Here is a 16,066-nt window from a genome sequence, read left to right on the forward strand (position 1 = left end):
TATATATATATTCCATATAAACATCATGCAGTACGATGTATGGTAATGCAACTGAGTTGTATACACTGTACTGTTACCACACCCAGCCATTCATGCTCAGTTGAACCCTATACAAAATTTACATGCATAAAGCAGCACAGAGGGAACATTTCCTAGCATTTTCAGCCCCTTTTGGTGGATTATATCAACATTTCTCTTGTAAAAAGTACAATCTTTTATAAACCAAAAATGGACCAAAATATATTTTTGTGGAGGTTAAAATTTTCTGTTTCATAGTTAAGGAGTTTACCAATTGTTTTGATGTGTAGTGTGGCCATGGATAAGTGTACAGTAGACTGTGATGCTGTTTTGCGTAAGTGTCTGTTCCAAGGAGCTGGTCATCCATCAGACAACACGAGGGTTTTAAGTTGGTCGTCTGAGGAAGTTTGTAGTTGTCTCAGATTACCTTTAAAATTCAAGTGATGGAGGGTTATTAACCACGACATTTTATTGTTAAATGATACATGCAGTGTTCCTTGGATGTTTTAGGTAGACCAATTGCAGTTGACTTTTCACTCCCTAAACTCAAGTATAAAGAAATTGCAGAGAAGTCAGTAGAGCAGCAACAAGAAACTAAGACAGAAAACTGTAAAGGTGATTCAGAATCAGAAGATGGTGAAAACAATGTTTCAGACAATGAGGATGAATCTAATAAAAGTGAAAGTGAGGATGATGATGAAGAAAGTAGTACATCAGAGGATGAAGGGGATGAAGATGATGATGAGAAATCATTAACAGAAGAGCAGACTAGCAATGGACCAAATGATAAAGGTAAATTTAAAAGTTAAAATATTCATTTTAGTAAAACATTTAATAAAGCATATATTTTTAAAATAACTTTTTGAATACAGGTTTGTAAATGTCTGCTTATAATGACTTTTTTACAGGGTCACATTTAAAATTTAATTGAACTACATTATTATAAATTTATGTTAATAAACTTGGTATAAAAGTGTAGATAATAAATCAACTTATTATAAAAATTCTGGTTTCTGAATTTCAAAGTGATTTATTTAAATAAATTCTCGTTCTTCACTTCTCTATTTCATGTTACAATTGTTCACTCTCAATTGCCTAATTTAGATGTTCTATGCATCCCTATTTGAGCTTCTGAGTTGTATACAAACTACTAGCTTTTAGTATGGATATTTTTAAGACATAATCTAATTTTTTAGCCTCCATCATCTTTATTTATAGAGATATAAACCAGAAAGTCAAACCCACCTGCAACATCTTCCTGCCACATACTTTCAAAAATGTCAGTTATTCTTATTGACATTTACTAATACGTTATTTATAGCCAATAGAAAGAGAATGTTTTAATTTACTGAATTATGTAATAGGCTAGCTCTTTCTGAGAACAGCTTTTGAATTATTTGGCCTATGGATTCAAAGTTACTGCCACATTGTTCACCTCAGTAATGTAAGGGAAATATTTTAATACACTTATGGGTTAGTTAGAAAGCTGTTAAATTATAATAGCTATAGGATATTATATTCTCTGTGCATGCCATACTTTTTGTTCCTAATTGAATAGTTGAAAGAAATAAAGAATCTGTAAAGCACTAACAATAACTCAAAAATTAGAGTTAGCTTTTAATGAAACTGAACTGCAAAAAAAAGTACACATCCCACACATAAGTACTAAATGTCTTGTTTTTTTGTGTGTAGATTTTGATTATTGTTATCAAAGTAACTAAAATGTAAAAATGAGGAACTTCTTAGGTTAGATAAATAATGATAAATGAAAAAAAAGTTAAATAAAAATATTTCTCAGCAAGGTATGCATGCAAACTGCTCATGTATTACATAAATCAATACTTTGTTTTACAGTATACCCACTGAGTGTTTATAGCTTTGTTATACATATTTAGTAGTTAGACATGGTTCAAAGAGCATTAAAACAATAAAAACAAGTGTAAATTGTTATGCGTTTGAGGCTATTTTTATATTTTTTGTGGTGTTTACAAGGTTGGTCAAATAGGCCAAGCCCCATGTTGTGTTAGGATAAAGAAACTAATGGATAAAATATAAAGTTTTACTAAAAATAATTTATGTTCATTTAGGAAATTGCAAAAGAAATTTTAAAAACTGTAAGATGAAAAGTATTTTTAACCTTAAATATGAATCTTGTGCTCAGGTCTCAGTCAGACCATGACTTAATAAAATCACAGACAATTATTTAATAAAAATACTTAATTAAAGAATCTGATTTTTTCTGTGCATGAAAGAGCCATAATGTTTACTAAAAGCTTACCAAATTTCATGGTTACATGGTGATTAGAAGGTCAGTCAATGTGGCTGAGCTTGTATTTCATGTGATTATAAACCATTGTGTGTATATTATGACATTGATTGAGATCATACTACTGATTAAAGTGTAAATTAATTGTTATCTCTCTTGACTGACATAACACAAACTTGCCAAGTACAGAAAGCTAGTGAAAGATGTCAAGCATTGGCTTTAATTTAGATTTCCATAAGAATAGTAAGAATTACTAGTATTGTACATTATATTATCAAGAAATGTCTTTTATACTAGAAATTAAATTTTTAAGTTATTTCAATAAATTGAACTTGGTTGGATTGTTTACAAGACTTTACAACTTTAGTTGATGTACATAAGACTTGTGCATTTTTACCCTAGTAAACTGCTAGAATATAAAACATAGTTTTAAAAATGGGAAAAATTAGTGATATTCAGTGTTTTAAGCTCAGATATAAAAACTGAATTGTATAGAATGTAAACTTTAATGTGGTGTTTTATAGAAAACAAATCTTATCAAGGAAGAAAGGTGGATGCCCAGTCATCAAAGGACATCACTGAGGGAAGAACTCTCTTTATTCGAAACGTTGCCTTCAGTACAACAACAGAGACTTTGAATGAAGCAATGACTGAATTTGGGCCAATTAAATATGCTGTTCTATGTATGGATGCAATAACAGAACACCCTAAAGGAACAGCTTTTGTACAGTTTTTAAAAAAAGATGACGCAGAAAAATGTTTGAATAAAGCTAATGATGAATCACAGGTATGCATTAATTAATAAAATATGTGAAATAATTCATCTGAGTTTCTAGTGAAAGAGTAAATAACATCCCAGTCTTTGAGAGAATTTAATATGATAGTAATGTTTTGTTTATCAATCTTTATCATTTGTGTTGCTGTCGATCTACACGGTATTTTTTCATCATCAAATATAATTTGTTTTTTTTATGTGGCATTTAATTAAAGTGTGGTGATCAGATAGAAATTGTTGTCATGTTTAATAGTTATTAAACATGACAGTGATGGATATTCGATCGACACAACCTTTCCTTAAGGCTTAATGACCCAGTATGTCCATGTACTGTAAATTAGTTAAAATAAATAACTATCTCACCTTCCTTCATAAATGTAAGTAAAGAATCTGTAACAGAACTTAAAGAAATGTACTAAGAAATCAACTGTACTAAGAAATAACAAAATACTGTACCCACTTAGATGTAACTATAACCATAAAAGCTCAGTTTGCAGCCTACCAGCAGAAAAATAATTCAGAATATTAAAAAAGTCAGTAGTCAAAAAAGCCATGAAATATAAACCTCATTATAATATCACCCTGTCAGAAAAAATAAATGCCCACAGAAACTTGAAGAAAAACAACACCATAACAATTCTACAGCAGACAAAGGGAATGCTAGTGTACTCATCAATTGAAAAGGATACTCTGTCAAACTCTAAACTCAAGTTGACGATGGCCACTACATGAAGATAAAATCTAACACAGAGAATAAAATTACTTTCTCATGAAACATGAGAACAAATTTAGAACAAAAACAGTCAAACAATTGATAGTGCCTAACAGCACCACCCCACACATCTATAGTTTGTCTAAAATTCACAAACAAGGCTTACCCCCCCCCCCCCAACTCTGTCTCATAGTGAACTGCTGAGGTTCACCATACCATCTCTTAGCTAGATATCTGGTAGATATAATATCATCGTCTACAGGTAAGATATCCTCATACATCAAGAACTCAGTCCGTTTTGTGGAGGTTATCAAAGCAGTCACACTAACCTCACAAGACACATTAATGAATTTCGGTGTATCCAACCTCATCACTAATGTACCAACCCTCAACAAATGGATAAATGTAGAACTCTTAACCCTTTCACTGCAACTGGGACATACATTTCCCAGTGCTCACACTGCGACTGGAACAAATGTTTCCCATTGTCATTCAAAATTGCCACACATGACGTATGGGAGTAAAATGAGTTTGAAAGTATTTATTGGCATCCCACCTAATGTTGATATATGGTTTCCCTCAATGTTTTCCATTCAATCCTTCAGTAACTAACAAGATGCCTAAGCGAAATGTATGACAACTGTGTGCTAACCATGCCCACATTACTAGAGTGGTGAGTAGTAACCCTAATTACTATGTAAATACGCTTGATTTGCTTGACTCAGATAGTTTAGAAGATAGTGAAAGTGAATCAAGTGGTGTTCAAATGCATGATGATGAAGAGGCAATGAGACAAGAGAATGCTAGCTCTCCATCTAGTGATGATAGTCAAGATGATGAACCTGGACCCAGCAGAGGAAGGCATAAACAGTGTCAACAATGAGAAACATTTGTCCCAGTCAAAGCGGAGGGAGTACTGGGATACATTGTCCCAGCCACAGTGAATGGGTGACGGAATGTACCCAGCTGACAATCTCCACAACAAATGTAACTCACAACTTCTTTCCAAATTGATGATAACTGCTACCAACAACAAGAAGTTCTAACTTTGGGCTCACCACTATCTCTAGTACTCAGTAACATATAGATGGAGCATTTAAAAGTTAATACCTTCCTCAATCTATGCCCCTAGATTTGACACAGATATGGGATGATACCTTTGTAATATGGCCACACACTGCAGACAAGATTTAAGAGTTCATGAACCACCTTAACAGACAGAATCCTATGATACAATTCACGAAGCAAATAGAAAAACATAAAAAACTCCCATAGACATGATGGTTACTAGACACATAACTCCTATATAGTTTACAGGAAACCCACAATACTGGTAGATATACTGACTATAAATCAAACACCCAATAGTTTATAGACAGGCATCATAGACTGCCTAGCTTCCAAAATGGACAAGATTTGTAATAATGAAAAAGCTTCTCTGAACTTCTCTGAAGGTGGCAGTAAATTAGTAAAGATGAAACATAATAAAAACTAGTTAGTCATTAGTATCTAATTATAAAAAAACAACAGAAAAACATTTAATCTTTACTAGATCTTCTCCTTCAGTGAAATGTCATGCACTTGATTTGTTTTTGTTTGATCTTTGGTTCCTCATGTAGAGTGTCTTGCAACCCATGGAACTAAACTTATTGTATGAAATAATTTTTTCATCACAATTATTTTTCTTTTGGTCTATTTATTCTCCCTAGACAAAGCTAGTGAGAGAGTGAAGTATGTATTTGTTTTATTAATCTGGTCAGATACTACTGAACTTTGGGGAGTAATTTATTTATTTTTTGACTATATCTACAAAGGTTTATTGGATTGTTATTGATAAAATTGAAAGCAAATATGCCTTTCCACATTGGTAAGAAAATTAAAAGGATTTCAGAACAAGTTTTTTAATGGTAAGATACATTGTGTTTTACCCTCATGAGTAATTTTGACTATTAGTAATTATTCAGTTGTCTAAAATAATCTCGGTCCAACCATTGTTTCAATTACTTTTGTAAGATATTAGCAATTTAGTGCAATATAAGAATCCATTAAAATGTTAATCTCATTTGTTTAAGAATTGTGTTAACTTTTTCAGTGCCATGGGCCATAGTTTAATTATAAGTATGAAAAACATTTCCTTGTTTGTATTTATCATGTTTGTATGTTCAATTTGTTGTGAAAGCATATATACATTTGCAGATGTTTTTATTGTTTATACACAGTTTTGTATCTATTATTCCTTTACTTGCTCTAAATTAAAGTCACAAGAAGCTGTTATTTATATTAAAAATTAAATCAATATTACACAGATTAAAAAATGATGGCTTGAAGTACCTCAACCAATTGTTTTATGTTTTACTTGTGTGTATTTGATCATTAGAAATTAATGTACTAAAATGTATTCTGTTCTGATTTAAACAGTTTTCTGTTTTATCTTAGTAAAAACATATTTGTACTATTCAAGCCTTTGAGGTTAGAATTATTTGAAATCACAAGTTTTACATTAAACCTAGACTGTTTGTAAATTGAAGAATTCAATTCATTCTTAATACTTTTGGTTTAGAATGGAGGAATTATTCTAGATGGAAGGAAACTCAACATTTCCCTTGCTCTCAGTCGTACAGAAATACAAAAGAAAATGCAAGAGAAGCATGAAAAGAAACCAAATGATCGTCGGAACCTATATCTTGCTCGAGAAGGACAGGTACGAGTTGGATCAATGGCTGCTGAAGGTGTGTCTCAGACTGATCTTGCAAAACGAATGCAGGTTGGTATAAGATCATATTTTACTAATTTTATGTTCTTGGTTCCTGATGGGACTTTTAAGAAAATATGCTTATGGTGCTCATTGATTTACATTTTCAACAATGACTGTAATTGGTTTTTAATTTAAAAAAAAACTTTAAACAGTCAGAACTGGTTAATAAAAGCTGGTGCAGTGTTATTGGATGATACAACATAAAATACATATCTTCAATAATTTTAGGAGGAATATATAAAAAATATTTGTTTGTTTAAAGCAGTGGTCTGTCTTTTTTTTTTTTTCTAACCATGAAACAGTGAAACTACCTCAAAGTAAATGTAAAATTCCTATAATCTGTATACCTGATTGGTCATTGTCTGTAAAAAATATTTATTTAGATGATTGAGTTAAATTAGACCTGGTTCTAGTACAAAGTAAGCATTAATAATTAATATATTGTCCTATTATTCATTTGCACATTATATTGATGAGAATCTATGCATATAAAGGGACTTCCATTTTTCTGTTACCACAAAAATAAAATAGTTGTATTTATCTAAAGCCAAACTTCCAGGCTTTATTTGCCAAACCTTAAAAAAATTATTATAAATTATTTTGGCCTCTTTTTATTTTTATTACCTTCAGATAATTACACTGTGTTTACTATGCTTCAACTTTGCCAAATTTTAAACAAAAGATGACAATATCTGTATCTGTAGATCAGTCAGTCCACATATTGTTTTATTGTTACTTAGATTAACTAGATAAGAATTGTAGGAAATTAGTTATCAGGTTATAACGAAAGTTCTGACCGATTTTCAAATGAATTTAGACAAACAAAATAGTGTTGATTATAGATGTATTTAATCATCAATATATTCTCCATTGCTTTCGATAACCGCGTTTATAAAATTCCTTAGGTTTTGACCAGAAATAAAAGATTAACTCATTTTCGACCTCCTCTCTTGAAGTTAGTCTAAGTCCATCCAAATGATTTTGTAAACTCCTAAACAAATGATCATCAGAAGGAGCAAGGTTGAGAGAATATGATGGGTGAAGCAATTTTTCCCAGCCAATCCTTGGTTACTCGTGCGGTATGGGAACATGCATTGTCATGGTGAAGAATGACCCCTTTTCTGTTTGGTAAGGACGGGCGTTTTTTGTCCAAAGCTGTTTTCAAACGCCACAGTTGTTGGCTGTAAACCTCTGCTGTGATTATCTGCTTATTGTTTAACATTTCATAATGGACAATTCCTTGCATATCCTACCATACACTCAACATGATCTTCCTTGGATGCAAGTCCCCTCTTGGCTGCTGGGCAGGTCTATCACCAAGACTAAGCGACTGATGATGGCGCTTAACATTATAATAAAGGATCCATTTCTCTTCCCCAGTAACAACTCTGTCCAAAAAAGGCACTTGGTGCTGATGTGAATGCAATGCCTAACAGTAATCGACACGTTGTTGGCGATTCTCTACAGACAGGTCGTGTGGGACACATTTTCCAACCTTTGACACTTTTCCAAGCCTTTTCAGTTCGTGGTGGATGGTCATATGTCTAACATTGAATTGTCTGCTAAGATCCCTAACTGTAATGGCAGGATTTGCTGCAACAGCTGCTTCCAGTGCCTCTGGATCGAGTCCACTTGGACAACTTTCTCTTGGCTCATCCTTTAAACTGAAGTCCCCATTTCTGAAACGGGAAAAACCACCTCCTACAAGTTCTTTCACTTACTGCATCTACACCATAAGTGCTCTGGATAGATATTCCTGCTGCATTTGCGTTGACCCCTCTATGAAACTCGTAGAGCATGACATGACGAATGTGTTCTTTAGTTGAATCAAACATGGGGTCAGTTTGAAAGTGTTTTATTGAATAATGTTCCTATATCCTGAAAGTAAAAGAGCTGTATTACTTATGTGGGCATGACTAAACATCAGATAGAGATAGAACTTAATTAAATCTTGTTCAACATTTTTGGATCAAAAATCGGACAGAACTTTCGTTACAACCTGATAATTACAGACTTTCAGCTGAGTAAAATCAAGTTTGTCTCTACTCCAATCTGGAAATTATAATTACTAAAAAGAAGCATTTTGATTCAACTCAATTACCTGTAGGATAAAAGCTTTCATTCTTGATTTAAGAAAATGTCTTAATGTGTGTAATAATGAATTACTTTTATGTAATACAACTAATATAGTTAAAAACCTGTAACCTCTTAACTGATTAAGCAAAAGAAAACAGTGTATTCTGAAATGTTTATACGGTTGTTTTGTTTGGTCTTTTAAGACACTTGCATGTTGATAAGTCTTGATTTTATAAGTTTTTTGTTCATGATTTTAATTTACAACCTCTGACTTTACTTCTCAGTACTCGCTCTATTTCAAAAGAATATAGATAAAAAGATGCAGTTACATCATGGTAAAATTTAAAAATATATATGAAAATAGTTGTAAGGAAAAGAAATAATGATCAATATTTGAGCCAAACAACCATCATTGAAGTAAAAAAGTTGTAATGCTAGACTTAACATAGTTGCCCTTGTTCATATTATGTATACATAATTATGCATTTTTATTTCTTGAAATATAATGAATCGGTTAAATATAGCTATTGTTTTCACTCCTGTATGTGTGAGAAAAATATTATCAAAAAATTCTCATTTGATTTTGATAATATTTAGTACAATGTTTGGGTGTACCCCAAGAACCAGTTGATTAACTTTTAATGAATGTTGGTTAAAGGTCTGGGTCACATTGAATGTCAACTATGTAACTTGGCAAGTTTTTATCTGATTTTGATATCAAATTTCATACAAGGGTTGAGTGCACCCCAAGGACCAATTGATTAAATTTTGGTGAATGTAGCATAAAGGTCAAAGTCACTCTGATGGTCAACCAGTTTTGTTATAATGGTAGCAAATTGTGCTTTTAAAAAATGGTCAGAATTCTTAAAAACATGAGATAGAATATATTGCACCTAGATTGCATTTTTGAGGATGAGGTATTGTTTGGTGTATATTTTTGGTTGGTTACTGCATGAATCAAAACACATTGTGAGGCTTGTGTTTCACCCTCTCACTTCCTATATAGTTTTTCTTTTGATAAGCTTAGTGCTAAATAAGTTACAAAAATATAAAATTATATTATAAATTACTGTCATCAACGGAAACATACTAGTGATGTTAACATAAATGCAGCAATGATACAATGTAAATAGTGTATATATTTATAGTTTACTGAATAATCACCTAATGATAATTGGTAATGTGTTTTACTTGTATTTTTAAAAAAAAAAATTATCAAATGGGATTTTGTGAAAAAAAACTGATTATAAAGTTCCAAAGTATCCATTTGTATAGCTATCTTTCTGTTACCTATATGACTAAGCTGAACTTAGTAGTTCTTTGAAATAGGAAATAAATTTGTTTAAATTCTGTGATATGCAATATTTTGATATAGAATTTTGGTTTGGTTATGTTTGATAATGTTAAAATGCTGCAGTTTTTTTATTTCTGTATATGATGTATAAAAACATTACGTGTTGAATTAGTAGAAGTGTCTATTCAATTGTACAGCTACCTGGTGCTAACTAATTATATCAGGAGAGTATAATTTTATGAATAAACATATAATATTATTTGTATTTTCTTCATTATTGTAACAAGAATTAATAAATGAATTATGTAAAGAAGGTTATAGGCATTGAGCTGTTTATTCAGATCTAGTTTTCTGAAGGTTATAGGCATTGAGCTGTTTATTCAGATCTAGTTTTCTGAATATTAATCAACAAATATTATTTAATATGAAGTCCTATTAAAATACTGAAGTAATAAACTTTTGATAGAAGAAAATTAATTATGGAAAAAAATGATGAAAGATTTCTATTTTCTGACTGAGTTTTAGGAACTTAAGTATCACATTTCATTCATCTTAACTTTTTAGTTAGAAGCCAGAAAGCGAAAACTGCTGCGTAACTATCAGTACTTTGTTTCACCAATACGACTGATGGTACATAACATTCCGGCATCAGTAGATGACAGAAAACTAAAAGGAATATTCCTCCAAGCTGTTGGAGATACCAAATCAAGAATCACAGAGGTGATGAAAATATGTTAAGGTTATTATAGTACTCTAAAATTAAGTTGGTTTATACCACTCTTCATTTTTTGTACATGAGAATTTGACTACATTTTTGAATTAAGCATGTGTTGGTACCTCAGTAAAATATAGTGAATATACAAGACTTGTATATAATGATTTGACAAAAAAAAATTTTATGTAATATTTTCAGGGTATGCTAGTAAATAGTATATCTAGTTAAAAATCAAAAGTTTTAAATCTTTTGCAATGTTTTACTCAATTTATAGTTACTCTATTACATTTGGCATTATCTTTTTTTTTAAACACTTATAGATTACTTGTAATAAGAGTTACTAATTTTTTTACATTGTGATATCCATAAGAATAATTAAACAAACAGTGCCTCATAAAGAGTAGTGTAGTCTCTATTATAGTAACTAGTACAACTGTTTGATATTGTATTGATATAGTTTATTGATATTTTATTATTTACTTTTGTAATTCATTTTTAGGCAAGAGTGATGCGTAATTTAAAACAGGTTGATACTAAAAAGCAGGGGAAATCAAAAGGTTTTGGTTTTGTTGCTTTTACGGAACATGATCATGCTCTCAAAGCTTTGCGGGAGCTGAATAACAATCCAGATATTTTTACTGTAAAAAAGGTTAGTACAGTATTTACTGTAAAGGAAATTTAAAATCGTATTTTCACTTTGTCTCTTCTTATTTTAATTATTCCTGATCAACTGGTTGTTTAAGCTGCTATACATTTTCAAACAATAGTTTGAGTTTTAAATATTTTAAGTAATACTTTTTGTGTTATGAGAAAACTCCAGTTTTTAGACTAACAAATTAAGAAATTTGAATAATATGAAATATCAATCGACAATTAATTTTATAAAATAAAAATACCATTGCACAAACTATTTTTGAATGCAGTGGATATGCTACCTTTGATGGATTTAAAATATATGTAAACATAAACATTTAGTTAGTTTTTTTTAGAATTGTCAGATTCCTAATGTTTTAAGGTTTAACTCTTTTGTTTCCTTTTTTTTGTCAAATGAAGAGTGTCTACAAGTAATAAAGTGTAATGACATTTGCTGTAATAAAGTGTAATGACATTTGCTGTAAAATAAATACTAGCTATTCTGTATGATGGTTAGAACAAAAAAATTATATTTAACAAGGTTATTTTATTTGTCGTCTAATGAATATTTGTAATAACTCCACACCTATATATTAATTACTGCTTTACTTTTTCAGAGACCAATTGTTGAGTTTTCAGTGGAAAATAGAGCTGCTTTGAATGCAAAGGCAAGAAGGTTAGAGAAAAGTAGAGAGAATTTAAAAAAAGTAAGTTTTGTAAGGTTCAAAACAAACTAGAAAAATTGAAATATGTGTGATAAATAAAATGCTTAGGAATACAAAAGAATTTTTTTTCTGATATAAACTGTTTTTCCTGTGAATTAGAATAATTTTGTCTTTTTTTTTTCTTATATTTGTGTCTGTTTTCATAGTGAGTTACATAATGTTTTAATATCAGTTTGTTCATTATTCTTTAACAAGATGCCCTTTGCCCAGTGACTCTGTGGTAAGTCTGAAGGATTATAATGCTAAAAACCAATTTTTGATATACGTGGAACCTATTGTGTAACTTTGTTCTTAATAACTAACAAACTTTACCAAAACACTAGAGACATCTTTGGAGTACTGGGTTCAGATATTCAATACATAATAAAGAAGTAACACTTTTTAAAAGCACTTGTGAAGAAATAAAATTAGAGAACAAATAGAATGAAAAATTATTAACTTTAATGTAGTCTTTTAATGTATTGTAATCAAAGTGTTCCAATTGATTGCAATTTCAAACAATATAATATTTTGTTTGTCTGATCTTATTACTTATTCTCGAGGCTTTATGAAATAAAACCAATGTGATGTTTGTTAATATAATGTGTTTCAACCCAATTCATTCAGTTCTTGTATTTCTGAGTATGGCTGTCAGTATTTTGTTTTTACATGATCATATCTTAGTGACAAAATTTGGAATTCTGGTGAAACCTTTTTGTAAAAAAAACTATCTAAAGTAGTTGTAAATGTACCTTTAGAAATATGTCTACTGTAAAGTAAACCAGTGTAACTAAAATTAAAGACCACAAATTTTATAATTGATGTATGGATGAAAACGTAGCTTCTGTTAGAAAAAATAATACAGAATATTTGTTTCAGTGTCTTGTTAGAATCGATCAATGGTAATGCATCACTGATTTTACTGTTGTTTGTTTACATTATTTTTGTTGCAGTTCTTTTTGAGTATCAACAATGTCTGTTTAAGCATTTGATAAACACTATTTTACAGTGTTCTAAAATTAGTTAATCATGATTATAATAGTATGATGATAGAAAATAGTGTGTTAAATATTTATTAAATAGTGTAAAATTATTATTATGTGTACACTTTAATTTGATAAACTTCTCCTGTTTTTATCATAGCAAGGTGAAGGAGGACCACGACTTGCTAAGGTTCCTCGGAAATTTAATAAAAAGGAGAAGAAAAGTTCTCGGATGCCTCCACAGAAACATGCTGAAGACGGTAAATCTTATATGGGATCAAAAGCAAAGGAAGGAATGAAAGGACTCTCAAGTCATTTTGGACCAAAAATTCGACATAAACGACCAAAACTTCAAACTGATAACCTTGAGAAAAATCCTAAACGGAGAAGACTAGAAATGGTCACTGCTTCAGAAGTACATATAAGAGATAACCATGTATTTATTCTTTATAACCTTTCAATTTAGAATAATTTCTAGTACTAATTAAAAATCTGTGAGCATGGTTTCCTTTATACAACACTACACAGGTTTTTATGTAAATAAAGTCACAAAAACTTTTACCAATTATTTTACACAAGTGAAGTAAGAACAGTATTTACTTTTATGGTATTGTTTTGGAGGTTAACATATGTTAAAAGCTAGGAATTTAAACTTATGCGCATTATATAAAATTTACACACGTGACCTGTTGTTGTTAGAAGTGTAATCAAATGGTGGTAATTTATTTCACTATTTGTTTAACAAAAAGAAGAAAAATTTGTAATCATAATATCAAGTCATTTTATGCTAGTCTTTATTTCATATAGAAATCTTTTAAAGTTAAAGGAGAGAAGGAAGTGTTTCTGAGGCAATATAAAATTAATTTTAACAATAACTTGTTGTTCTAAGCCATTAATTCCCCATCTATAGTATGAACTCTAACATGTAGGTAGAACATTATTGTTTTATGATAAATAAAAAATATTTATATTTGAGCGTATAGGTCTAAATTATTTATCACTTTGTGTACTTGAAATTGGCATTATTTTCTTCCACTGTGAGCCATTGTATTTCTAATTTACTATTCACTATGTGAATTGCTAGGAGAGGCTAGAAAAGATTACAATTTTTTGTTGTTGTAAAACATCTGTCATCCAACTTATTACACCAGTAAATTTCTGATTTACCTCAAAGCAAGAAAAATTATATTTTTGGCATGTTCGATTTCAAAATGGATTCATTCAAATATAATTTCTGTTGTGAATACATTAAAGATACTGCCGATTTATCTGTTCATACGTATCTTTTTGAATCAAACTTTTATAAAATTTTGAAGTTTAAAAACTTTTTTGTAATTTGTAGGAAGACACAAGTGTTAAAAAGAAACAAAAAAAGAAGAATCAAAGAAGAAAATCTAACAATCCTCAACAAAATGACAACTTTTCTCGTCTTGTGGAACAGTATAAACAGAAACTGATGACTCCTGAAATGGTCTCTCGAAGATCAAAGTGGTTTGAAGAATCCTAGAAGATCCATAAACAAATACTAAATGAGGTACAAGGAAATATAAAAAACAAAATGTTTACATGCTAGAAGTGATGATGAATTTATAAAATCAAATGAGATCTAAAAGTGTATTATATGTTGGAAATAGTAGTATAAAATATTTGTGACAACTTAATGTAAATGAAAGTAGGCCTATACTAAATTGTAGTAATGGCTTATTACATTCATTCAGATTGTAATGTTAAATGTAGGTCATGTGGATAAGAATATATCTATGACATGTCTGTTGTTTTTAATCAACTTATAATGAAAGTATTAAAGTAGATTGCAGGGTCTGAAAAAACATATATCTAAATTTGAAAAATAATAAATACTTCAATTCTTATCAAAATAATGGTGTAATGGATTTTAATTAAACACTTCAATGTGCTGATAAAGGCCATAAATACATTTGGTATATTGTAGAGAAAAGTCATCTTTTTTTCATTTATATGACTTGCAGTAATTTTGGTGGGAGTGGTTATTGTCTTGAATGTTTTAGTAAAATTCTCAAAATCACATGTACATTTTTGGGCTTACAGTTATTATCATTACTGGTTAACAGTGGCATTAATCATATTTGTTCTAATTTGAAAGCTGTAGAAATCTTATAAAGATATATTTTCCTTTTAGTTTCCAATATTTTGATACTTTTCCTTTCTCTTTCAGGATGGTGACAAATTGGGAAACTTTTATGATTCTTTAAAGTATATTAAGCCATTAATACACAACTTGCTTGTACATATGGAACATTAAAATCGTTTATCAGTCTCATTCTGGTCCTTATTCTTAACTTTGCTTTATAAAAACAGCTTTAACATGCTAATACGTTTCTGTTTCACTACATGTCTAGTACATGCAGTACATGTATATATTTGGTTCCCAGCCATGTGAACATGGGAGAATTATGATTGCGGGAGAACATTCACAGCCTTTTCCAATGAAAGATATTCATACAGTATAGTACAGACTGTGGTTACAAAAGAAAACCTCCAACCCAAACATCATAGTGATAAAGCTAAGTTTATTTCCTGGTTTTTGTCAATGAGATAATGTACAATATTTTAAGTTGATCAAAGTTCCAAATCAAAAGTCCACAAACATCTAACCTTGCCTCAAATTCCCTTAAGATTGAGTATGATTGACAATAATGTAGTTTTAAGGGTAACATGGGATCTGGGACATTGTACTTATAGATTGTGATTAATTCTTAATACAGTTCTATGTTTCTTAACTTATTTTGTTAAACTTCTTAAAAACCATTTGAAGCTTATAAAATGTACAAATTGTTCTTAATAACCCTTGCTTACTAAATTGAAAAACTGATATGTTATTTTCAGAAGTATGTATCGCAGCCCTTTCTTTAATGTTTAATTTAGTCGTTGTAATTTCACAAACACAAATTAATACAAAATTTTGATTTAGTATTGTGAATATTTTAGAATGGTGGACTTTTCTCTTCTGAAAACAAACAAAAAATCTTCATGAGACTTATATCATTATGTTTTTTAAATGTAATGTAAAATATGAGTAATCTTACATTTGAAACTCCACTTATAAGCTGCATGAATTAAATTTTGACCATCAACTATTTATCAAACAAATGTTAC

The 16,066-nt window shown here is 30.2% G+C and overlaps 1 protein-coding gene across 1 annotated transcript in view; it reads left to right on the forward strand.

Annotated features, from left to right (window-relative positions):
• Nucleotides 1-15,229, forward strand: part of LOC106457389 (RNA-binding protein 28-like) — a gene marked incomplete at its 5' end in the record, with an annotated part of 25,900 nt that extends 10,671 nt beyond the window's left edge. The window contains 9 exons of the mRNA XM_013916800.2: nucleotides 529-810; nucleotides 2,809-3,071; nucleotides 6,332-6,535; nucleotides 10,461-10,616; nucleotides 11,111-11,260; nucleotides 11,862-11,951; nucleotides 13,092-13,367; nucleotides 14,274-14,465; nucleotides 15,126-15,229. Coding sequence (XP_013772254.1) covers nucleotides 529-810; nucleotides 2,809-3,071; nucleotides 6,332-6,535; nucleotides 10,461-10,616; nucleotides 11,111-11,260; nucleotides 11,862-11,951; nucleotides 13,092-13,367; nucleotides 14,274-14,438 — 1,586 coding nt within the window. The remainder of the gene's footprint in view (nucleotides 1-528; nucleotides 811-2,808; nucleotides 3,072-6,331; nucleotides 6,536-10,460; nucleotides 10,617-11,110; nucleotides 11,261-11,861; nucleotides 11,952-13,091; nucleotides 13,368-14,273; nucleotides 14,466-15,125) is intronic.
• Between the last annotated feature and the right edge of the window lie 837 nt (nucleotides 15,230-16,066).

This window comes from Limulus polyphemus, unplaced genomic scaffold (genome assembly GCF_000517525.1).
Source record: "Limulus polyphemus unplaced genomic scaffold, Limulus_polyphemus-2.1.2 Scaffold325, whole genome shotgun sequence".
Classification (NCBI taxonomy): domain Eukaryota; kingdom Metazoa; phylum Arthropoda; class Merostomata; order Xiphosura; family Limulidae; genus Limulus; species Limulus polyphemus.